The sequence below is a fragment of the Bos mutus genome, chromosome 13 (assembly GCF_027580195.1).
Source record: "Bos mutus isolate GX-2022 chromosome 13, NWIPB_WYAK_1.1, whole genome shotgun sequence".
NCBI classification, from domain to species: domain Eukaryota; kingdom Metazoa; phylum Chordata; class Mammalia; order Artiodactyla; family Bovidae; genus Bos; species Bos mutus.
In genome coordinates this window covers 38,657,465-38,682,276 of record NC_091629.1, presented here as the reverse complement: position 1 = coordinate 38,682,276, position 24,812 = coordinate 38,657,465, and the positions used below count along the sequence as shown (strand labels likewise).

The window sequence follows — 24,812 nt, the reverse complement described above, 5'->3', positions numbered from 1 at the left end:
CACACACTACACCCCTGACAGCAAGGACACTAAGCAGGGGGCGGAATGAAGGTGAAAAATAAAAGCCGCAAACTATAAAACAGAGAACAAAGTTAATAAAATAAATCACACACGACTCGTTTCTGAAAAGTACATGTTTTAAAGAAAAAGAAACAAAAAGCAAACAAAATGATGAGCAACTGAAAACGGGGATTAAGGACAAATGGGGGGCACACCCAGGCAGCGTGGGGGGCGCAGAGGTACCTGTACATGGGGACGGTCACCGTGCGCTCGTAGTACTGCCACGTGGAGTGCAGGTCCGTGCGCGACAAGTTGGTGGCATAGAACCTCCAGGCGGACTGTAGAGAGGAGGGGGGTCAGGCGCCGCTAGGGGCCCTCCCGCCTCTCCCGGGGCCTCGCTCCCACGCATCCCTGTGCACTGGCCTCTGGACAGCAGCCCAGTGTCGCTCCCATCCCCATGGGCCACAGTCACCTCTGCAGAGTAGAGCTGGGAGCGGGGACCCAGCAGTGAGTCCGCACGGAACTCCAGTTCTTTCCCTTCCATCTGTCCCACCTAATGCCTGGCAGCCATCACTCGGCATCATGGTCACCTTCCTGCCCTCCCCGGGGGACAGGAGGTGAGGGCCAGAGCCAAGGACATGGGCCGCATCCTCCACTGTAAGGCTGAACCCCTGCAGGGCCTGGCCTTTACACCAGCCTTGGCCAGGCCTGGCCTCTGCTCCCAACTCTCGTTAATCAGAGTAAAATACACATAACGTAAAATTCACCCTCTTAAAGGGCACAGTTGATTGGCGCTAAGCTCGTTCCTGATGCTGTGCAAATGTCCCCTTGACAAACACCACACTTTCACCACCTCAAGACCAAGGGCCCCCAACCCACCAGCATGACTCCCCACTCCCTCCACCCCTGGCCTGCCATCCCTGATCTGCGTCAGTCTCTGCGGTTCCCCACTCTGGACACTTCCTAGCAATAGAATTTCAGTGGCAGGCCTCCTGGGTCTGGCTCCCTCCGTTTAGCACGTTCCCAAGGCCTGTCCCTGGTGGAGCCCATGTCCAAGCCTTGTTCTTTTTAAGGCCAGACATATTCAAGCATGGGGCTTCCCAGGGGGCTCAGTGGTAAAGAATCTGCTGCAATGCAGGAGATGCAGGTGCAATCCCTAGGAAGATCCCCTGGAGAAGGAGATGGCAACCCACTCCAGTATTGTTGTCTGGGAAACCACATGGACAGAGGAGCCTGATGGGCTACAGCCCATAGGGTTACAAAGAGTCAGACACAACTGAGTGACTGAACAACAAGATTCGAGCCTGTGGACGGACCACACCTTCTGCACCCTTTCACTGGCTGAGGCAGTGTTTCAACCTTTGGCTCCTGTGAATGGTGCCATTGTGAACACCTGCGTGAAGGACTGTGGCTAAACACCTGTTTCCAGTTCTGTTGGGTGTTCACCTAAGAGTGGGATTGCTGGGTCGTGTGACAGGTTTAACCTTTGGAGGAGCCACTAAACTGTCTTCTACAGCAGCCACACCATTTCACACCCACTCCCACAGCGACGTATGAGGGTTCTGACTTCACATCCTCATCAACACTTTTTTTAAATTGTGACCCATCCTGGTGGACATGAAGGACTTTTGCTTTGCATTTCCCCCATGAAGAATGACACTGAACATCTTTTCACGTTCTTATAGGCCATCTGGTATATCTTCTCCAGAGAGATGTCTACTTAAATCCTTTGCCCATTTCTTAGTTGGGTCGTTTGTCTGTTTGCCATTGAGCTGCGAGTCCTTCATGTATTCTGGATACCAGATCTCCATCAGATATCTGATGTGCAAATATTTTCTCCCATCCTGTGGGTTATCTTTTCACTCTCTAAGGAGACAGTTCAAATAGTGCCCTTGGACGCATAGAAGTTTTCCTTTCATTTCTTATGCTTTTGGTGTCATATCTAAGAAACCAGTCTCAGAGGCTGACTTCCTACCGCATGAAGTCAGGTGAAGTAAGCACTTACCGTCTTCTCCAGTCACTTCTGAGCCTGCGTTCAGCGCTGGGCATGTGTGGCCTCATGGAGCCCCCAGTGTGTGGAGGTCCTTCCCCAATTCCTCCCCATCTCCTGCCCTCCCCCAATAATTCGGAGCTTCTCAGAGAGGAGGGGGCTGTGGGGAAGTGCTGTCTGTTCAGGCCGCGCTCCTTCCCTAACCTTGCAACCACTGGCAGTGCTGTGACTTTGGTGTCAATAGTGGGTGGGACTATTGTCAATGGGGGGGCGGGGGGGCATTTCTGTTCTTCTTTACACTCTTTTGCATTTAAAAGAAGCAGTCATTTGAAGTTCTCACAGTGAAAGACAGGTATACATATACACACAAAAGTAGGCTGCAACCTGGGAAAGAAAACATCTTTAAAAAAACAAGCCAAGCCATGTGAGGGACCAGGCCAGTGTTCAGCCTGTAGTAAAGGCCAGTCAATGCCAAAAGTCCACTGGATCCCTGGTCCTGGGAAGGGCTGCAGGAACCTCAGCCTCTCAGGCAGCCTGTGCCCGGCCCGAACTTTCAGGATAGCTCAGGAAGCACCGCTGGATACTGCATGGCCACTGTGACCCCAGTGATGGGGTTGGTGGTGCAGGCTGGGCAGCACAGACATGGCTCTGCCACCTACCTGCATGGAGGTCACTGAACCCCGATCCCACAAGTGCAAGGCAGCGTCGGTGCTATGAGGGGACAGCTCGGGAGCACCGGTGACAGCCTGGCCCAGGGCCTATAGACTGCTGGCCCTGATGTGCCATAGGAGCTGGGCCTCTGCAAACATCTAAGCGGTTCTCAGCACAGACTTGAATTCCCCAACAGGAGACAAATACCCAGTGGGGCTTCGCTCCAACACCGCGGGCCCAGGCCAGGGGTCCCATGGGTCCGTGTGGGGCCCACACGGGGGCTATCTGGACGCACCTGGATCAGACCTGCTGCGGGGTTCCGCCTCTTCTCAAAGTGCTTCTGACGGTGCTGCTCTTGAACTTTCAGGGCAAAGCCAGACCCCAAAATGCCCTGCAAGTCACTGGGGTCAGACAGCACCCAGGGACCAGAGCCCCCCCCACCTTGCCTGCACACTCCGGGCTCCGCCTTCTCGCCCCCACCCCCAGCCCCTAGTCACCAGGAGACAGACTGGGGGGCTTCATCCTCACAGGAGCTTGGCAGGGCCCACTCTGAACACACCTGGGCACAAAGGTTGCCGTCCTCCCATTCTGTCTACACTACAATGAGCCGGGGGTGAGGCCCAGGGTCTCAGAGAAGACCACCCAGACAGCAGCACCACCAGCTCCCCCATGTCCTGCACAGCTGCAGTTGGAGGGCTAACAGGGCCCCCATGCCTTCTGCAGGAGACCTGCCAGAGACGTGTCATCCACAGCACCGCTCCTGGCCACAGGGACCCAACTGGTCAATCCCAGGGCTAGGAGGCGCTGATGGGGACCCACAGATGCAGTGAGAGGGGAGCCCTGCCCTGCCCCATGTGACCCCAAGGAGAGAAGTGGTCACCGAGGAGGCCAGACTCTGTCCCCCGCAAAGGCAGGAAGGGCAGGACTCACAGCAGGAAGAGCGAAGAAGGAGACACCGATGAGGGTGAAGGTCGCTGCCAGGAGCCTCCCGTTCCAGGTCTGAGGGTACTTGTCCCCGTAGCCAATGGTTGTTAGGGTGATCTGTGAACAGAGAGCCTACACTCAGGCAGACCTGGCAGGAGCCAGGGCCCTCTCTGAGGCCTCAGGGCAGCTGGACAGACCCATGCCCCACGCTGCCTACATGGGGCCCGTGAGGCAGGGGTCACCACCAGCCACCCTTCCCCGCTCAAGAACCAAAATGAAACTCTCCAACAGGGCGTGGGGTTGGGGGGCGGGGTGTTCAGCCTCCACTCTCATTTTACACCTGAATTGGGCAGGACAGGTTCACCCAGGAGGGCCGAGCTCCAGCCGGACGGGCAGCCGGGAGGCTCCGACAAAGCCGGAGCCTGACAGGTGATAGGGCCAAGGGACCCTCTGAGGATGCTCAGGGGTCATCTGGGGGCCTTTGGAGGGGGGCCTTGTGAGCTGAGGCCAGAGATGGAGGGGCCCAGCTGCCAGGAGGGGCATGGAATTGGGGCACCTCCACACACATGGTCTCACGAACTTCTCCCTCAGAAGGTCATGCAGTCCCAAAACAAGGGCAGACTTGGGGACGTGGGGGGATTGCTAAGGCTTCGGCCCTCGGGGCCAGCATTCAAGGCCAGTGTTAACGGCCAGCATTCGGGAGGCCAGCTTGACAGCAAGGTGGTGGGGGGACTCCCCCAGTGCCCATGAGGCCCCTCCAAGGACCACCGGCCCACAGAGCAGAACAAGGGGATCTCAGGTGGAACGGTTCCCAAGAATGATGGGGCGGAGCCAATCTCATCCCATCACAGAGCAGAGTGAAACTTTAAAGTCTGCAGTTCACAGAGAAGGGACTTCCCTGGAGGTCTCTTGGTCAAGACTCAGCAATAAAAGTGCCGAGGGCCCAAGTTCAGTCTCTGGTCGGGAACTAAGACCCCCACACGCCAAGAAACATGGCCGAAAATGAAACACTAAAATAAAAATAAAGTTCACAGAGGAAACCCCCGGTGTAGGTGGGGAATACCCAGAAGGGGTTGCCCGTCTGAGTGTCCAGCACCCCCAGAAGAGCTCACAAAGGAGGGGCACTCCGGCCCCCACCTGGAGGCGTCCATGGAAACAGACAAGGAGGAGGTCCTGGCTCAAGCAATCGGGGTCAAGGTCTGCAGGGCCCTTTGGAGGGTGGCCCAGGAAGCCTTTTCTCAGAAGAGGCCATTGCACCAGGTGACAGGAGAGGGGCCCTCAAGGGGCCCAGGAGGTAGGTGGCCATGAGCATGGGCCAAAAGTTTACCAGCTCTGGACGGAGTCCCCCTCGTCAGGAGCAGCCTGGGAGGTTGAGTCAGGGGGGTCTAGCTCCCCTTTTCAAACTCTGCTCCATCAACATGACAGGCAGCACCGCCCCTCCCCCTCCATCACAGAGATCACACAGGTTGGTCAGGGAAGAAGGAACCGGCCATGGCTGGGTACAGGCTCCGAGGGCCAGGCTTCTTGCCACCCCACATAAACCAGTGCATCCCCCACCACGGCCCATCTGGGACGCCACCTCCACATGGCATTCTGGTCAGAAGCAGCCAGCCGATGGCCCCAGAAAGATGTCTCCAGCCAGGTTAGGCAGGATAACTGGGGCACACCGTGGGGAGGAGTGGGGGGATCTCAGACCATGGGCAGGAGGGACCCCAAGGCAGGCCACGCCCGGCGAGCACGTCCTTGGTGAAGGTCCCTCTCCTTGGCCCCAGAGGCCAGACACTCACCAGGCCCCACCAGAGTGCGTCCGCGTAGGTATCAAAGTGATCGTTCTCCCCCTTCTCTGCCAAGTACACCAGAAATGAGGCCAGGATGAGGCAGAGGAAGCCGATGTACCAAGCAGTGACCAACTCCTGAAAGAGATGGCCACGTCACAGCGGCCAAATTGGCGCCCAGCCCAACCTGCCCAGGAGTACAGGGCCCCATCTGGCTGGACATTCGCTGAGCTCTGGGTCCCCTGGGCTTCCGGGGCAGGTACGCCTCCCGAGAGCCGGCTGCAGAGTCCCCGGGAGCCCCAAGCCTGGGCAGACAGGAGAGGCAGCTGGTTTTCCAGCCCCAGCCCCAGCCCTGGGTGGTCCCACACCTGTGTACCTCACCCCTAGAGGATGGCAGGCAGGGATGGCCCAGAACCGCATCCACCCAGGAAAGGAGTGGTCCTGAATGGCTGTTAGGCAGGCAGGCTGGAGAATGTTCCCTGAGGCTGAGGGACACTTCCACTTTGTCTTGTTAACCAAGGCCCAGCCTCGGGGCCTCAGACAAGAAGGACAGTGGGGAGGAGGCTGGGGGCCAATAAGCCCACCCACCAGCAGGATGGCCTCTCCGCACAGCCTGGCAGGGTGGGATCTGGGCTTGTGGAACTCCTGGGAACACAGGGTGGGGATTGGGAAGGACCTGGGACTGCAGCCACCTCGCAGGTCCCACAGCCCGTGGCCACCACGAGCCTCAGTCTAATGCGCAGGTGACTGGGGGATGGGCACTAATCTAGTACACCCAACACCATGGAGCCAGCCGGTTCTGGGCCTGGCAGAAAAGCTGGGGAGACGAGGTCAAGGGTCAAGTCATGGGAAGACACCCAGAGGAAAAGAGAGGCTGTGTCATGCCCGGCCAGCCCTCCCCACCCTGGCCTGGCACCCTCACCTTGCTGTGCGCATAGACCACGGAGCCCAGCAGCTTCCAGGTGCCGCCCCGCCGGTCCATTCGGATCATGCGCAGGATCTGCAGGAAGCGCAGGCTCCGGAGCGCCGATGTGGCGAACACATTGCCCTGGGAACCGGCAGCCAGCACCGCGATGGACGCGATGAGCACCATGATGTCTGCGGGAGACGGCGGAGCTGGGGGGCGGGCCCTCTGCTGCAGAAGGGCGGCCCCCACCAGGGCTCCGGAAGGATGGACAGATGAACGCACACAAAGTACCAGCATGGCGTGGTTCCGCAGTCCACCCAGCCCAACCCGTCCCTAGGCACGGCCACCCGGCACCTCATTGCCCTGCACTCAGGCCGCATCAACCACGGGCTCTGCTGCCAAGAGGGCAGGTGGGAAGAAACTTTCAGAAAAAGCTGGTCCTGCATTTGTGCCTGCCCACCTATCCCCACCGGGCCTCACCAATCACACAGAAGGGCTTCCGGGCAAACTTGAGCCGCCCTCTCCAGCCGCGGTACCGACAACAGCAACCCGCAGCCCAGATCCGCACGAAGTACTCCACACCGAACACCACGATGGTCACGATTTCCTGCGGGTGACGCTGCAGCTGAGCCACTACACTGGATGGGGGGCTGTCCTGTGTAACTGGTGTGGGGCCCCCGTCCTGTGTTGCTGGTGTGGGGCCCCGTTCTGTGTAGCCGGTATCAGTGCGGGTCCCTGTCCTGCGTAGCCAGTGTGGGGTCCCCATCCTGCGTCGCTGGTGTAGGGCCCTGTTCTGTGTAGCCAGTATGAGTGTGGGGTCCCCGTCCTGTGTAGCCAGTGTGGGGTCCCTGTCCTGTGTAGCCAGTGTGGGGCCCCCATCCTGTGTAGCTGGTGTGGGGTCCCATCCTGTGTAGCTGACGTGCATTCAGGACACAGAGGGTACAGCTGATGGAGGGTCTCAGGTAATTGTCAAGTTGGGGGTGCTCCCAGGCCTGGGGCAGCCCCAGGACACAGGGCAGGGGGGAGGAGGACTCCCCAGAGGTGCATCTGGATGCAGGATCAGCCTCCCTGCAGCCCTGCCTCCCATCACTAACAGCAACATACAAATTACCCTGCAGTTGCCATGGCGCCCACCCCTACCCATCACAGGAGTGCTGTGAGCTTCACAACCCCCACCCCACACCCACATCTGCAGGGAAACACCCCACACTCCGAGGTGGAGGGGGCCACCCAAGCCCGCAGGCTCCAGTGAGAACAGAAGGTGGGAAAGGGCAAAGGGACAGCGGAGGCGGGGGCTGTCAGGTGCTGTGATGACACAGGGTGGGGGGCAGGCCGGGAACAGGGTGCTGGGGTGTTGTGGGGAGGGGCCAGTGGAGGCTGAGGAAGCTGCAATATCACCGTCAGGAGGGGAGGCTGGGAGGAACCGAAGGGCTACCAAGAAGAACAGTGGGTGCCATGAGGGTGGGGGTCCCTGCCAGTGGGGGACCTGGAGGGTCAGACCAACAGGATCAAGGACAGGCTGCCGCCCGCGGCCTCGAGTGCCATCAAGCCCTCCGCGCCATCCTGCTGGACCCACCAGGATGTAGAGCGCGCCCTCAGAGCTCTTCTCGTACTCCTTGATGGTGGAGAACACGGACAGCACAAGGCAGGAGAAGACCAGCAGGAACCTAGGGACCGAGCAGAGGGCGGTCAGCCAGGCCGGGCGCCCAGAGCAGGGGACACCCCCCAGGGCTCCATGGCGATGACCAGCCTCATCTGCTCTCCAGGACACCCACCACGTGTCCCTTGTCTGTCTGCTCCCAAAGCTCTCAGAGCAAACAAGGGGCACTGCCTCCTGGGTCACTGGGCAAATGAGAACTGAGCAAATGCCACAGTCTACCCTCAAGCAAGGCACCCAGGCATGGTCCCCCATCCCTGTCTACAACTGTCCTTGCCAGGCTCACAGGCAAACACTTCCTGTCCCCTAGTTCACACCGGCTTCACCCATGCCGTCCAGCATCCTTGACCACCAGAACATGCCTGCAGGCAGTGTTGGGAGTGGGCACAGAGAACTAGTCAATTTCCAGAACCAGGAACCGCTGGGCAGTAGGCGTCCAGCCAAAGGGGACAGGGTGGGGCTGAGATCCCAGGGAGCAGAGCCCCTGAGGGCTGCTGATGGGGGTCTAGGGCTCCTGAGGTGCTCTCCCACTTTACCACCACCTGGGAAACCCCAGGCATCCAGCTCCACCGTCCCTGGGCATCGAGACCACTGGCTTCTTTGGTGGCAGAGGTGGGGTGGGGAATGAGACCCTCAGAGCCAACGCCACATAGTCCAAACCCAGCCTGGCCACGGCGACAGTGATGTGGGCCCGGCCTGCCCAGTCTGGCCAGAATCACCGAGGGGGTGCTCAGCGCCAAGGCCTACTGAGCCTCAGTCAGATCCAGGGGTACCTCCGGTGGTCCTGCCCACATGCCCGGAAGAGGCCTGGCAACAAGGCCCAGAGAGACACAGGCCACCCCGCTTACAGGGCTGACCCAGCCCCTCCTCGGAGCATGGCCTCCTGAAGACAGCTCCATCATCGCCCCTGGCCCCATCCGTGTCCCTGGCTCCATCATCACCCCCGGCTCTATCTGAAGGCCGCTGGCACAGACAAAAGGCATGCGGGGAAACGGTCACATTTCAAAACCGCAATTAATTTCCTTTGTTCATTAGCCAATTTATTCAATTAGCTGAGCCCAGGGACAAAAATGTCCAGATGTCTCATGTGCCTTATATCCATAAATCTCTGCCCACAGTATCCTCCCCTCAACTCTGCTGTTGAGAAGGAACCCACATGCCCAGAGAGGGTCTGCCAGGGTTGGAGGAGATCCCAGGGCAGTGGGTCAGGATGCCAAGGCCTGTGTGGTGGGAGAGACTGAGGTTGGTCGCCCACTTCAGAAGGGGCACTGGGACCCAGCTCAGCTCAGTACCGGGACTTGGGAGCTGGGGGGACACACGACCCGGTGGGCTTCCCTGGGGAGGTGTCCATCACACTGCAGGGTGAAGAGCTGGTGGGGCCAACAGAGAAGGGAAGGTGTTCCTGACAGAGGGAAGAGTAAGTGGAGTGGCCCTGGAGTGGGTAAGGGGTAGACAGTGAGACCGAGACCCAGCAGAGGGTGAGTCTGACCAGACTAGAGATCGGGTGTCCAGGGTGCCTGACATCATTCTTGTCTGCTGGGGAGGCAGGGCCCAGTGCCATACCCACAGATGCCAGCTCCTTGTGCTGCATAAGAACACTCCTCTAGAGAACAAAGAAAAGGCCAGGACTCTGGGTGACCAGGCCCTCTCTGCCTGGCTTCCTCGAGGTGGCTCTGCCAGCATCTCAGAACATTCCAGAATGTCCCACTCTTCCTAGCAGACAGAGGCCAGGCTGTCAGGAGCCCCACCAGCAGCTCAGGAGACAAACCTGCAGCCCAAGGTGGGAACCTCACAGCGTTCCTCCCCTCTCCCCCAGAAAGTGCCGGCCACACTCCCAGTTTTGTTTCTGATGTTTTGGGACAGATGGCCACAGATGGCACCACCAGGGGGTGCAGGGGAGGCAGCGGGACGGATGCTTGGAAAAAGGCTGGCACGCCCACTCGGCAACGAGGAGGAAGCAGAGGAGGGTAGCAGATGCCCCCAGGGAGCAAGCACCCCTTACTCTGTGCTGCCAGGTCCAGGTGAGGCCCCCACAGATCCAGAGGGACACCTCCAAAGTGCAGTGGTGCCCCCACAGTCCTTGGCCACTCGCAGGCAGCTGGCTGATGGAAGTCACTTACTCCAGGCCTCTCCCGTCTGCGGGCACCTCAGTGACTGGTGGCCATCCCCACCCAGCACCCAGCTGCAGCCTGGCACCTGAGACTTCCATCGCCCATGCCCATCTATAGACAGGGAGGCAGAGGCCCCACAAGCCCAGGAGGGGGCTCTGCCTCTGGCCTCCTGGCTTCAGACACTGCATCCTTGGTGACAAGGGGCACTTCAATGGGGCCTGGCCCCCCACTGGAGCTGGTGGGGGTGGGAGGCTAGCTCAGACGCAGGTGCTGCCCTCCCACAGGACAACACGGGTGACCACCCCTAGCCCTGTGGCCATTGCAAGGTGCCCACTGCAGTTATGCTGGGGCCTTGGGCACTGAGGCATCCTGGAGATGCTGGGGAATCTGAGCCAGGCAGAGCCTCTCTTGCCTTCATGACCTGGGTTCTGGCCTCCGGCAGACTCCTCGGAGCTGGCAGCTGTGTCTCAGAAGAACTCCCTCTGCCCCGCTGCTCCTCAAGAGAGGAGTTGCAGAGGTGCGGGGCAGACACTGCCAACAACGCTGGGGCCCTGGGAGGCCAGCTGTGTGCTGGGCACTGACCCTCAGGCCCCAGAGTCTGTTTCCTCCCAGACAGACCGGTGAGCGGGTCCACCCCACCCCACGCACGCTGGGAGACCAGCCCCTCTGCTGCAAGGTTCAGCTTAATGCCCAGTACCATCCTGCACCTCTCCTTGCCACCTGACCAAGGCCCCAGACCCTGGGGGAGGGGAGTCTTCACGCCCTCCAGCCCAGGAACTATCCAGGCTGCAGGGAAAGAAAGGAGCGGTGGCAGGAGGTATCCACAAAGGCAGTACGTGGTGGCTAATTATGATAATGAATTCAATGTCAGGATGCTTCTCCTTGGCAGCAGTTGCCATGGAGACAAGCATCTCGAGCAGTTGGTCCCCAGCCCCAGACTCCAGGGGCTGTGATGGGGGGCAGGCAGGGGAGCGGGGCAGGCAGGCACAGCGGACCTTGCTCACCACCTGGAGAGTGAGCATCAGCCAGAACCACCACAGCCCAGGTGCACAGCCGGGCCTGCACCACCCAGAGCACCCAGTCTACCAGCGGCCATGGCGGGGGGTCGGGGTGGGGCTGGCCCCAGCCCTGCAGGATCCAAAGCAGCAGGAGAGACCTCCACCAGATGGCAGGAGGGACTTCCATGGCCTAAGCTCTGAGCAGAGATGGACCCCTCTTTTGAAATAGGTCCTGAGTGCAGGGGTCTGACGACAGAGAGGAGGGGCAGGCAGGAGATGACGGGAGGGACTGAGGGTGCTGGAGGCTTGGGCGTCAGCCAGAGGAGCCCCACAGCCAAGGCTGACAACACCCATTGAGGCAGGGAGCCCACAGCTGTGCCCGCAGGCCCTGGGTGCCCATGTGTGTGGTCTGCCTGCCCCTGTGCTCTGGGGAGGGACAGCCCCCACTTCCGGAAGGAGACCCCACTGCCTCCGGTTCTTCCCTCCTGCCTCCTTCCCCCATCTGACTTCAGGGAATATTTCTCTTCTGGCAAAACATGACTAAGCCTCTGCCACCTCATCCCACGTCACTGTTGGGAGGGCACCAGGGTGGGGGCCGTGGTGCAGGCAGGGACGGCCCCCCTAAGGTTGTCCCCGCAACCCAGACTCCCCCCTCTCCAAAGACTGAGTCAAAAGGTAGCTGGGATTACTTGCCTTATTCTACATATTTAATGAGATAGGTGTACATGCTCAGTTATGTCTGACCCTGTGTGACCCCATAGACTACAGCTTGCCAGGCTCCTCTGTCCATGGGATTCTCCAGGCAAGAATACTGGAGTGGGTTGCCATGCCCTCCTCCAGGGGATCTTCCTGACTCGGGGATCGAACCCACATCTCTTACGTCTCCTGCACTGGCAGGGGCATTCTTTACCACAAGTGCCACCTGGGAAGCCCTTAATGAGATAAACCTCTCATAAGCAGGTGGCAGGATTGGGAGGAAAAATAGTCGTGTTGCTATCACCCATTTGCTCGCCCCCAGGCCCCAGAGCTGGGAGAGGAGAGTGGGAAGGGGTCACTGACATCGAGCCCCACCCCCAGGCTGGAATTCACAGCATGTCTGCTATGCTCCAGGCACCCAACAACTGACAGACGGGGAAAGTGTGTGTCCATTTTACAGATGAGAGCACAGAAGGAGCACAGAGGCTGTGAAGCTGCTCACTGCAACCATGGGGGCCAAGCCTGAGCTCCCCTTCCACTGGCGGGGTCCCCAGAATAACGTCCATTCTGATAAGACTGTGCCTCCCTGGGGGCCGGGTGACCCAGGAGCCAGGAGAGACCGGGGGAGGGGGAGCCACCAGTGTGAGGTCCCTGGGGAACCTCCCGTTGCCTCGTCCTTCAGGACTGCAGCCGGCGCCGCAGCCTGGAATCTAATTTCACTGCCTAATAAACTGCTCTGCCTCCAGGATCCACTGCCACGTCCAATCTCTGGGAGCGACAGGAAGCCTGGATTCCTGACGGCGGTTCAAGGTGCAAAGCAGATGCAGGGAACCACTCGTCATCCTGCCAGGATCAGAGGGAGCTGGAGGTTCCATGCAGACCTCTTCCCTGGAGCCTGGGCCACCAATGGGGCAGCACCCAGTCTACTGCAGCCCAGCCAGGCCAATCAAGCCTGCTGCCAGGAGAACAGAAGACACTTGGAGACACCACCTGAACCTAAGGCCATGGCAGTGAAGGAGGTGGGCCCTGGGAACCTTGCAAACAGCATGAGCTCAATCAGTGCCTTGGACCTGACAGGCTCTGACCCAGAAATCTCAGACCCTGGGAAGGTTCAGCTTCAGACTCAGCATTCAAGGCCTCTACAAATGACCTTGGCCTCCCTTGTTCTGGCCCCCAACGCCTTCCCCTGCTCCCTGCTGGACCAGAGGTCACTCCACATCCACAGCAACCCCCACATCCAGCCCTCTCTCTCCCAACACCCAGGGCAGGAAGGCGTGCTCGGGGGACCCCTTATGCTCCCACTGGCCAGTACCTCGGATGGCTCTTGTCCTCCAAAGCCTCGGCCACAGGGAGAATCTGGTGAATGTCTGGTCCTACCCTCCCACGCACCAGTCCCCTGACCACGCACCAGTCAGAAGCCCCAGGTTCCAAGGGACCCCCCAGTACCCCCAAAAGAGTAGACATCTGTGGTGAAGCCCCAGGGGCTCCGGGAGCTACAGGAAGGGCTCTCCCCTGGGGCCAGGCCAGACAGGAGGACCCCTGGGGCCCTGGCAGGAAACCCACTGGCTCAGCACCCACAGAGACCACTTCCCCAGCCCCTCCCATCTCGTCCCCAAGATGGCCACTGCACGTGGGATCACTCTCCAGTAGTCACCTGTCTGCACCCAGAGCCAGCACTGACAAAGGCTCACCCGAGTGCCCTCCTCCATCCCACGTCAAACAGGTTTGGGGGTATTTTTTGTTTGTGTGTTTATTTTAGCCACACTGCATGCAGGATCTTAGTTCCCTGCCCAGGGGTTGAACCTGTGCCCCTTGCAGTGGAAGCTTGCAATCTTAACCACTGGACGGCCTTGGAATTTCCCCTCCATCCCCCATCAGAGTCCACCCGCAGCCAGCCTGCACACATGGATGGGTCCCCTCGTCATCCCCAGCCTCCTCAGACACAACAGTCCCCACCAGGCTCACAGCCCCCGTGAGGGGTCCTCCCTGCCAAGACCCCATCTCAGGCCTGCTCCACCAGACTCTTCCATCTCTCTGTCCCCCATTCCCACTACCCGACACCCTACCAAGACACCTGGAGGAGTGCCCACCTCCTCCCGCCAGCTTCCCTGCTCCAGGGCCTTTGCACGCTCTCCTCTACTGCCCAGCACTCTCTGCTGCATCCCCAGTGCAGGGCTACCCCCGTCCTCACGCCCAGGTGCCATGCTCAGCATCACCTTCTGCAAGAGGCCCCCAGCTCCCTCCAGTTTCTCTCCTGGCGCCCCCAATCATCCTGGTGCTAGCTCTCTTCACCTGCTCTGCTCATCTGTCCCCTCAGTGTGCAGCCAGAACCCGCACACGGAGTGGGCCCACATCCTGACAAAGGGCAAGGTCAGTTCCAGCCCACAGCCTCCATCAGACAAGGCTCGATAGTGCAGACCCGCCAGACAGTTTGGGAGTAAGGAGGCAAGAAGGGGCCACGGACAGAGGCCCAAGGGACCCAGAGGCTTCTGAAGGCAGAGGGTGGGGGTCGTGGGACCAGGAGAGTACGGCACACCCCAGGGAGCCTGGCCACACATGAGTTCACAGGCAGCAAACGCACTCATTAAAAACAGGAAATGTTTGCGTGTGTCCACACAGAGCCATGAACTCAAGTGTTCACAGCAGCTCCAGACACCCCAAACTGAGGGGGACACCCCACAGGTCATCAGCAGATGCACAGTGGGCAACTGGCCCCTCTGCAGTGGAACATGCTCAGCCTTTAAGGGGAGCAAAACACTGACCCAGGTCACAACCTGGATGAACCTTAACACATGACACTCAGTGAAGGAAGCCAGATGCGAAAGTCACACAGTATGTGATCCACTCCCATGAAATGTCCAGAACAGGAGCTACGGCCCCAGGGGCTGGAGGTGGGGAGACAGACTGGATGGGCTCAGGTGTCTTAGAGGGGGACAAACACGTCCCAAGACCAGAGACAGCTGGTGGCTGCCCCTCACTGTGAACCCAAAAAACGCCCACAATTGGCCACTTTGGAATGACTAATTGTACATTCTGTGAGTTTCACCTCGATTACAGAAGAAAGACGGGCAGGTTGTCAGGCTCTGAAGAAGCAAGTGAAGCCCCATCCACATGCTTGTGCCCAGGCCAGCCTTCTCACCTGGGTCTCAGCTTCCCTCTGAGAAAGTCTCAGATAGCCCACCCCTCCCCACACACTGCTTTCCACACCCCTGCCAGCAGGGAACCTGACCCATCCTTAGAGGAAAGACACTGCTCTGAGGCCTCTGGGGACAAGAAGGGCCCCAGCCTCCCCTAGAGAAGCCTCAGCATCCACTCGCAGGGAGCAGGCAGCCACTAGCTGGTTGATTTCCTCAGTCGTGGGAGAGGGTCCCCTCCAGGTGTGTGTTCTTCCATGGTTTTCACTGAGTTCTGTCCTCGTAAGGCCTGGACTCCCCCAGGCCCGGCTCACTCTGGGGGCCCCGTCTGGAGGTGTGTCCCCCGGGCCTGCCACACACTCCCCCAACACAGGCACCTTTGGGGAACTGCCCTAATCAGGCGGTCAGCATGGCTGACTCTGGCCCCTACAGGTCCCACAGCCCCGCCACATGGAAGCCTGGGCAGGAGTGGGGTGGGGACGGGTCCCCCAAGGGCACACTGCTGTGGACAGGCTTCTGGGCTCAGAACACAGTGCAGATACCAGCTTTCGGGGGAGAGGGGCTCCCCCAATGAGGGGGTCAGTTTGGACTACACCCCTGGTATCCAACATCCCCTTTGTGAGCACAGGAGCCACTCGGGGCTCAGGGCACCCCAACCACTGTTCTCCTGACTCAGGATCTCTCATAGAGTCACCCCCTACCCACTGCCCCCAGGTTGACGGGACGGCCAGGTTTGCTCCCCCAGACTCTTCCTGAAGACCCTCCAAGCAGCTCTCAGGCTGGTCCTCCCACCACACTCCCACGGCTCCCAGCTCACTGGTCCTTTACAGACACCCCCAGTGTCCTCTCAGCCTGCACTTCACGCCTCCAGCAATGGAGGGCTCACCCTCGGGCAGGACCTCATTTTAACAAGCCCCCTCCTGGGCCCCTCCCCAGGCCAGCACCCAGAGCCACTAAGGGCGCAGGGTAAGGGATTGGGGACAGGGCCACGTTTTGCCCCACTCCGGAGAGATGGGGAGCCTTGATGACAGAGACAAAGTCCAACATTTGCCCAACTGAGGCTTGTCTGACTCCACGGGTAAATCCCCACTGCGCACGGTCAGTGTGGAGGAGGGTGACAGAGTCTGAATCTGATCTCCTTTGAGAAACACAGATGCTCGGAAACAGATCAGGAATGACAAACGCGCCTCCTCGGGTTTTCTGCACCTTCTCCGTCTCCTACAGTGGACGTGTGCAGTATTCAGAATCAGAAAGGATAGAAAGAAAGCACCATAAACAGGTGCTTCTCTAAGAGGCCGCCAGCCCCCTCTCTCAGACCATGCGGTGCTGTCTGCCCACTGCATTGCCTGAAACACTGGGTTTCCATCCAGAAGATATTAATTCAGCTCTCAGCTAATTAAACTGCAGATTGGAGAGAACCATCTTGGAGAACGTTAACCAAGGAGGAAAGAGCACTCTAAGCACAAACAGCTGAATCTGGAGACAGAAGCAAGTGGTCCAGACAAAGGGTGCCCATGCGTCTGCCCCAGGAGCCCCTTCCCCGCGCCAGCCACTCGTGGACAAAGCCCCCGTTCTCCATGGTCCTGCACGGAGTTCACAGGGAGAAACAGCCAAGGGTTCCTGATCAGGACCACGGCCAGCGCCCTGCCCAGCCCTCCAGTCACACAGGACCCAGCCTCCCATCCCGACCCCAACAACCCCCCACCAGAGGCTGAGCTCTAAACACTCCCACTTCTTGTTCCTCCAGTGAAAGTCAGAACCCTGCATCAGACCCTGCCCTCCTACTGGAGGGCCGTCCAGGTACTGCCACTACATCCTACATCAAGGCTCCATCTCCCCCGTGGATATGGCCCAGCAGGACTGGCAGTCCCTTAGGGCCCTGCTTGCAGGAACAGAAACAGATCAGCAGGTGCTTGCCCAGGCTCCCCCCACTTCTGCACCCCCCATGACCCCACTTCCTTCCCCAAAGCCTGGGATCCCAGGAGAAACTGGCCTTTTCCTCAGACAAACCTTTCAAGTATTTTTTCAAGCGTTAAATGGAAAAGCAAACTCAAGAGTTCTAAGCTCTCTAGTTGGGTCAAGACTGAGGCTCCAAGGAGGGAAGGGGGGCCAGACAGGACCTAGAGGAGGAAGGGGCCTGGGTAGGGGCCGCACGCAGCAGACTGCCAGGAACAGCCTGGGAGCTGAGACCTGCCACCACCGCTGATGGCCAAGGGATAGCTCAGGACAGTTTCCAACAACTCCTCATAGGACTTTCTGGAGCAAACATGTTCTGCACGGTTACAAAATTATTCCAGGTAATCCAAAAAAAAATAAACAACTAATTGTATTCAAGACAGATAGCAGGCAGAGCCTAAGAACACTCAGATCTGGGCACATCCTGAGGGTGAAGGTCAGACTCAGGGATGGAAGCTGGAACACACCCAACCTCCCATTTCAACTGAGTGAAGCCACCATAGCCTCTACAAGGAGCTGCTGGGAAAGGCCTGCGCATCTGGTGTCCCCTTCCTTTGGCCAATCCCAGATGCTGGGCAGTGGGACCAAGACTCTGGGCAGCTGGTGGCCAAGGAGAAGTGAGAGTCCCCTCGCAGGCAGACCTTCCTCAGACCAGGGGTCTCACCATGTCCTTGGACCTGCTAGAGAAGCCGAGGGCCCTGACCATCACCTGCCTGGCTGAGTGCTTGTGGCCCCACTCACCAGTACATGGCCTTGGATCTGTTCATGAGACAGGCTCACCTGGGCTCGCACCCCAGTGTCATGACACCTGACAAACGCCCTGTTCTCCCTCCAAGGGGCATCATCCTGCCTGTTCCCAGGGGAACCCCTTTCCGTGGTAGAACACACACTTCCCACACCCAGGCCTTCACAACTGGGAACTCTGGGGCCCGCCACCCCCACAGGCTCTGACTGGGCTGCAGAGAAAGCCACCCAAACTCAGAGCAAATTGGGGGATGTGGGCTGCGGCTCTGCAGCAACCCCTCAGGAGGATCAAGGGCCCTGGAGACCCAAGCGTCCCCAGCCCGGCTTCCTCCTGCATGAATGGAAAGCTTGGTGCTGCCCAGCTTCAAACAACAGACTTCAGCCTCTAACTCCAGACCATTTGTGTTCAAAACAGCCCCCAGACCACCTACCTCCAACTCTGGCCAAGGCTGTCCTGATTCACGTGAGGAACAGACAGCCTTTAGAAATAGTCATCTCTGTCCCAGACCCCTCCCGCACACACCCACGTCACCGAGAGAGGTCTCGGGGTTCACCGTCACCCCACCAGCTCTCAGGGAAGTGAGAACATTCACTGGGCAATGGCAGCCCGCAAAAGTGGAGGGAGGGGGGCAGCTTTGTCCAACCCTCCCCCACGTGGAAGGCGGAGTCCCCGGGGGACAATGCAGGACTGCAGGCCCCTCTTCTTTCCACCTCAGCTCTCACCAAACTGGTGCAGCCTTTCTGGCCAGGTGGGCTGCAGCCGGGAGGGCACAGGTGAGGCCTGGTTCCCGGGGCTGCAGAGCTGTCAGAAAGCACAGCCGGGCACCTGGGGCAGTGCCACCTGGAGGTGGGCTCCTCCTGGTGGCCTGCATGGCGCTAAGTCACCATACAGCAGCTCATCGGCACATAGCCCACAGGGAAACCTGAAGTCCCCTTTATGGTCTAGGTCCACGGCTACAACCTGTCCACCGCGGTGCTTTTCAAACCAAAACCGTGTGGCTTCCTCACTTGGAGGTACCAGGTGCTAGAACCACTTAGCGATGAAAGGAAGACCTCCCCCAGCACCTGGACAGTGGCAGAACAAGCGAGGTCCTTTAGGGGATGGCCAGTCCCCCTGGACAAACATGCAGCATCAGACCGGGCCCCGGGTCTAATCGTGCGGCCACGTTCATAGCGGCCCTGAACCCCTGTCCAGACCAGCCCCTGGCCAATGGGACTGAGAACATGCCAGACTGGGCTAAGGGCTGGGCTGAGGGCGGATGGCCCAGGGTGCTGTCCCAGACGCACCCACCTCCATCTGCCTAGAATTCCTCCTGCGGAGCAACTCATGATGCAGCCAAGACCCCGTGACCGTCACACACGTCGGGCGCTGTGTTGAGTGATTCACAGGAGACAAGCCCAGAGCCATGTCCCCACGTCACAGACACAGACACGCAGGGCCCTGCTCCAGAAGTGGCTGTGGGGGCAGGATCCCTACCAGGCTCGCCTGGAGCCCCCATCCCCACCGCCCACCCGCCTTCACCCACACATGTCCTCTGAACCATCACTGGTTATAACCTCAGGCTGCGCCTAAGAGGGGTATGGGGACGATGAGGTGACATCTGGTACTAATACATGTGCCCACCCAGGAAAGAGCCTGCATTTATACTCAAGAATGTTTTCAGTGACCCGCCTACCAGCTAACCCAGCAGCACAGTTTGTAGTAATGAGGTATCGGACACGGACCAACGTCCCTCACACGCTTCACCCCTGGAAGGGCAGCAGCTTCCAGTGACCCTCCCTGGCCCCGCCCCCTGCCCCCCTCTCCGATCTCCTCACGCGCCCGCCTCGGTATGGAGGCTCAGCCCTCCGCATGGTCTCTTCCACCTCCCCGGCCCTCAGCACCTCCCATGAAAGGCCCAGAGTACCCTCAGTCCCCTGGACCCTGTTCTTTCTCCAGTGGGTTCAGAACCCCACTCCCAAGGGTAGGGGCAGCCTGGTGGGCTCACTAGGAGGGACTCAGAAGGTATTGTGAGCAACAGCCAGAAGCAGAAGCGGCCTCTGCTTAGCCGGAGCGCTGGGATTAACAGAGTCTGAGCATTCATTGACTGACTCAAACAAACAGGGGAAGACATCCCCTTAGACACTCCCTCCACTGCTGAACTCAGTCTATGCTCTCAGAAATGACCCGGTCCCTCTACAGACACTCCAGGGTGAGCCGTTTTCAGGTGCGGTTCCCATTCAACGGTCCCCCCCACCCCGCAAGAATCTACGAAAAGACAAGTTGTGAAGTTTGACTTGTACTGATTTCTAACAAAACAGAGGTCTTTCTTTATTCTGATCTGTGAAACTGTCAAGAACAGAGCTTTCAACTGACTGTTACCTTGAAGACAAAGACTGTCTGTGGGGCATCACGGCCCAGTGTAATTAGACACCATGATTAAAAAACATTTCATGGTTGTGGGAGGGAAATCCTACAAGGAGGCCTGAGGTCTCCAGATGAGCGGCCAGAGACAATCAGCCAAGCCCTGGTCTCCCTGGAAACCACAATCCTCCTACCTTCTCACCTTTGGGGAAATTTCCATAAGATTCTCCAACTCTCCAATCAATAGTCACTTCCTCCTCAGGACGGTGGGGGAGTTTGGGAGCTGGAAGGAGCTGAGGACATGGCCATTCAGACTCCAGCCTCCTCTCAAAGCAGAGCCCTGGTCACTCGCCCTGGGCCCACACTCACCCCCAAAGGCAGTCAGGGTGAGGAGAAGAGTGACCAGCCCGTGAGGTCCAGCCTTGCCCACTGAGGACAGACGGATGAGAAGGGGCAGCAGGCAGCCTGCACGTGACCAGATGTGGAGCCAACTGGGTTATCCAAGGCCATGCAGGGGATGAGTATATGGCCCCAAGGTCCCAGACCCCCATCCCGCTGCCCCCAGCCACAGGCCCAAACCGTTGCAGGCCACCAGAGGTCTAGCTGACGCCATCTGAGGATAGAGGAGGCTCGGTGTACCAGCCCAAGAGAAGGCAACTCACAGCAGTGAGCTGGTGAGATAAGCCCTGGCCTCCAGGGGTCAGTCCCTGCCCTGCATTGCCAGCATTTTCCATCTGCCTATTTTAAACACCATTTCATTGGCAACTCCTAGTGGCTTTTGGATGTTGGAAGTTAGCCAATCTGCACCCAAGCTCTGGGCAGAGACCCCTTCTGGTGTGAGTGGGGCAACTCCGGAATTCTACCCCTTGCCTTGGTCTTCCCACCAGTGAAAATGGGGCCACAAAATGAGAAAAACCTGAGACCGGCAGACTGCAGGCCCGCAAGATGTGTGGTTCCTCTCTCCTCCTAACTCAGGCCTCAAGCAGATCCCCCACAACACCAGCCTGCCCGCCCAGGGGAAGGAGTCATGTGGGGAGGGGTCTGACGGCCCAGGGACTGCTCTCCCTCCAGCCCAAGCAGAGGAAGAGACCTCGGGGCTGGGCAAGGTGGCCCGCCCTCCACCTGATCTGAGATCCCTCCATACTCAGGGAAGCCTCCTGCCTTCAGAAGTGTTTCTGGGGCCGCTCCCAGGCAGAGGCAGTGATGGCCATAGCCCCGGGCCTAGAGGCACGTTCAAAGAGACGGCCCCTTCTGCAAAGGGTGGAAGAGAGGGAGACGGGGCTTGGCCTGATGCCCACCAAGCCAGGGGGGCCACAAGGCAGCCGCCTCCTTCCCCTCCTCTGATGCTCAGAGGGTCCGGCACACCCCTGCCTTCCAGAAGCCAGGCTTCGGTGGCAAAAGGCAGAGGAAGGTGGCCTAGGAAGGCAGCGCTGCCCACCCCACCACAATGCTCCCTGCCCCCATGGCTCCCCCAGGCCCAGCTCAGGAGGGGCTTGAACTGGCTTAATTAATGAATCAACAAACCAAACTGAGGAGTGTCGGTCCCTGCTGGGGGGTGGGGGGAGGCTGGCAGTGTGCACAGGGGAGACCACACCCTCGGGACCAGAATGAGGGCAGAAAAGGTCTCCTGAGACTGATGGCCTGGGCCCCAAGGATGCGCGGGGCCTAGGGACAGTGGCGAATTCCATGCTCGGGGACTGGGTGATGGTTGATGAACAAGAGAGGACAGAGATGTCGCTGTTCAGGGAGTATCCCGGGGCCAGGTGAGGGGAGGCCCCAAACAGTTCACCTCCACAGCGCCTTGGGGGCAGGGGCAGCTGGGCCCCTTTACTGCCCCGGAGCCCCCATGCGCTGCAGGCCCACTTGTCCTGACTTAGGGACACTTGAGAAGGAGGCAACAGAGACCCCACTCTGGGAGTGGCTGCCTGGACCCTGGCCCCACACACTATCCCTACAGCTTTGGATGCAGGAAGCACAGACGGCTGACTGCTTCAGGCTGGGCATGGAGGGGCCAATAGAGGGGGCCTGGGAAGCCCTGCCAGCTGGGACCTTAGTGCCAAAGCACAGAAAACCCTCCAGTAGCCCCACTGTAGGTCAAACAGGAGTGGGGGCACCGTGGGCTGTGTCCATGGGTCAGAGGTCACCTCAGGCCAGGACCTGCTGGCCAGAGCCGGCCCCCAGGACCCACTTGAGCCCCAGCCCGGCAGGAGAGAAGACAGGGTTCTTCCAAGGGTGAGGAGCACACCTGGGCACATCCGCCCAGGGGGATTACCAGGGTGGAGCGACCTCCTCAGGGTTGGCAGGGCTGATGCGGTGCCAGGGGAACCTCTGGGGACAGTGCCCAGGAGGTCTCCAGGGCCGTGGTGACCCACTCCTCAGCAGCTGGGCACTTCCCTCCCAGGGTCTTCTCCCCCCTCCCACGGAGGGTCCATACAGAGCATACACTCACAGGGCACAGCACGCTCTTGGGGCACACAGCGCCTGTTCTAGGTGGGCCCTCAGTTGGTAGGAGATGGTTTCCCAGAATCCAGCCCTCACTCCCATCCCAAAATGCCTCTTCTCACAAAATGGCCGAGTCCCAGCCCCAGGCTGGCTGGGATGGGAGACAGTGCCTGCAGGCTCAGAAGCCATGCACACCACCGGCATGGGTGCACACACACACACACACACACACACAGGCACAAACGCCACACACATGCAAACACCCATGTGCACACGCTGGCCCCTGGCCACCAGCCCTGCCTCAGGAGCCAGGAGGTCCCTGAACACTGGGCCTGGGGACACCGGCAGCCCTTTCAAGGCCAGGGCGGGTGGCTCCAGGATGGTGGCACCCCTTCTCCTGGGGGTCCGCTCTGCCAAGGAAGGGGTCCAGAGCCCAGAATGTGCACAGGGGCCTCAGGCATACACCTGCCCCTCCTGCTGCTGAGAGGGGTCAGGGCTGCGCTGCGTGGAGGGAGAGTGGGGGTTCAGGACAGCTCAGGGATGGGTGCAGGTGCCACGGACAGGACAGCCAGCTAACTGCCCTGGGCCTAGGGCTGGGGAGGAGAGTAAGATTTGGACCCCTCCCCATTTCAGCAATCCAGGCGCTCAGCCTGGAGGAAGACCAAGCGGCTTGGGGGGATGGGGAAGGGTAAGCCAGCCCCTCTCCCATTTCCCTTTCTTTGGGGGAACCCATGTAGAGGGGGCCCCCCAGGAGTCCAGATCCAATGGCAGGACGGGCAGCGCTGCGCTTCCTCCCAGGCCGGCCCTTTGTTCCGTACAGCGACCGTGGGGAGGGGCCTCTGGGGCTGAGGAGGGGAAGCTGGGGCGTTGCAAGGCTCCCCATCCTGCGGGGGAGGGGCTGATGCAACCCAACCAGGCCGCGGGAGGGCGGGCGGGGGAGGGGGACAGACGCCCCCGCCCGGACCTGAACGCCGGATCCCAGAACTCCTTTCAACCGTATGTCTCCAAAATCGCTCTCCGACCTCCGTCCCCCGCTTGAACCAAGGGACCCCAGGCACACGGTGTGACCGACGCGGGCGCCCGGACACAGACGGAGGCCCTCGTCCCCTGCAGCTGCGCGCCCGCGGGCCACCAGCGGCCGATTGGCCCGGTGCCCCGAGACCCGCGCCCCCGCCCGGGTGGGCACTCACACGTAGGCGTGGTAGATGAACGCCCAGCCGCGCGGCCGCTCCAGCACGTTGTAGAGGAAATTTTGCAGCTTGCGGTAGAAGGCGTTGCGCTTGGGGGGCTTCCCAGCGCCCGCGCCACCCGCACGCGGCTTGCTCAGGATGCTGCCGCGCTTGGGGGCCTCGGAGCCGGCGATGAGCAGCGCGCCGTCCCGGGTGGAGTCGGGCGCGCCGGGGTCCAGCCCCACGAAGCCCACCTTGAGCTTCTTCTCCCCGCTCGGGCCAGGGTACACGCCACCGTTACGCGACTTCTGCACCATGGTGCCGGGCGGCGCCCGGGCGGGCGCGGGTTCAGCGAGGGCGGCGCGCGAGGGGCGGCGCGGGCCCGAGCCCAGGTCCCCGGCCCGGGAGCCGCATGGCCGAGGCGGCGGCGGCGGCGGTGGCGGCGGTTCCGCGCTCCTGCCGGGCCCGGGCCGCGCGCGGGGACGTTGCGGCCACCTAGCTCCGCGCGCGCCTGGGCGCCTGGCCCGAGGCCGCGCCGGCTCCGCCCGCCGCCTCGCCCCGCCCCCCGTTAACTCCTGCGCCGCTGGGAAGGAAGGGGAGGGGAGGGGAGGGGAGGAGGGGGGAAAGAGATGAGGGAGGACCGGACTGGGCCACTGAGCCCAGCCCTTCCCGCTCCTGCGGCCACGTGTGCCCTGGTGAGGGAATCCGGACCCCTGGTCCCCTCTGGGTGGGCGGAACCAGGCAATCACACCGCCTAACCAGAGCCCCCAGCTCTCCCTGGCCCCAGCTGAATTCTAACCAGCTGACCTGGACTGGACACCTTGGAGCCGGGGAGACAGGAGCTCTTGCCAGGCTCTCTGTTATAAAGCCCAGTCCCCAAGGACCTTGTGCTCCTGGCCTCTAGATGGACCAGGCATTTGGACGGATGCTCTAGACCCCAGGGCCCTGGGTGAGCAGGGAGGCATCTAGGACTTCCTTAGAGGTGGCCTAAACTGGGCCTTGGAGAGCAGATCCAGGAAGGCACACAGCATGGGAAAGGCTGGGTTTGCAGAGACCTCGGGGCAGGAAAAGGGGCGTTGATGGTCAGGAAAGTGAGGCCCAAGACACCCTGGGGGGGCTGAAAGTCCCCAAGGGGCCTGGGCTTTGTTCTGTAGACTCCAAAGGGGCCTGTGGCAGGAGCAGCAATTGGAGAGCCAGCCCCAGGGCAAGACCTAGGCCTCAGGCCACTGGGGACATTGATGCCACGATCCAGGACAAAGGAGGGCAGGCTTGGGACACAGACAGCAGGGTGCCCCTTGGGAGGAGTTGGCAGAG

The 24,812-nt window shown here is 60.2% G+C and overlaps 1 protein-coding gene across 5 annotated transcripts in view; it reads right to left on the bottom strand.

The window, feature by feature from the left end:
- KCNQ2 (potassium voltage-gated channel subfamily Q member 2) overlaps positions 1-23,815 on the bottom strand; it is a 43,303-nt gene extending 19,488 nt beyond the window's left edge. For all 5 annotated transcript variants that reach the window (XM_070382087.1, XM_070382086.1, XM_070382088.1 and 2 more), the window contains exons 1-8: positions 23,520-23,815; positions 7,824-7,914; positions 6,728-6,854; positions 6,263-6,438; positions 5,353-5,478; positions 3,572-3,682; positions 2,937-3,032; positions 244-338 (exon numbers count right to left, since the gene is read on the bottom strand). In XM_070382087.1, the coding sequence (XP_070238188.1) occupies positions 244-338; positions 2,937-3,032; positions 3,572-3,682; positions 5,353-5,478; positions 6,263-6,438; positions 6,728-6,854; positions 7,824-7,914; positions 23,520-23,815 (1,118 nt within the window). The remainder of the gene's footprint in view (positions 1-243; positions 339-2,936; positions 3,033-3,571; positions 3,683-5,352; positions 5,479-6,262; positions 6,439-6,727; positions 6,855-7,823; positions 7,915-23,519) is intronic.
- Positions 23,816-24,812: the final 997 nt, after the last annotated feature.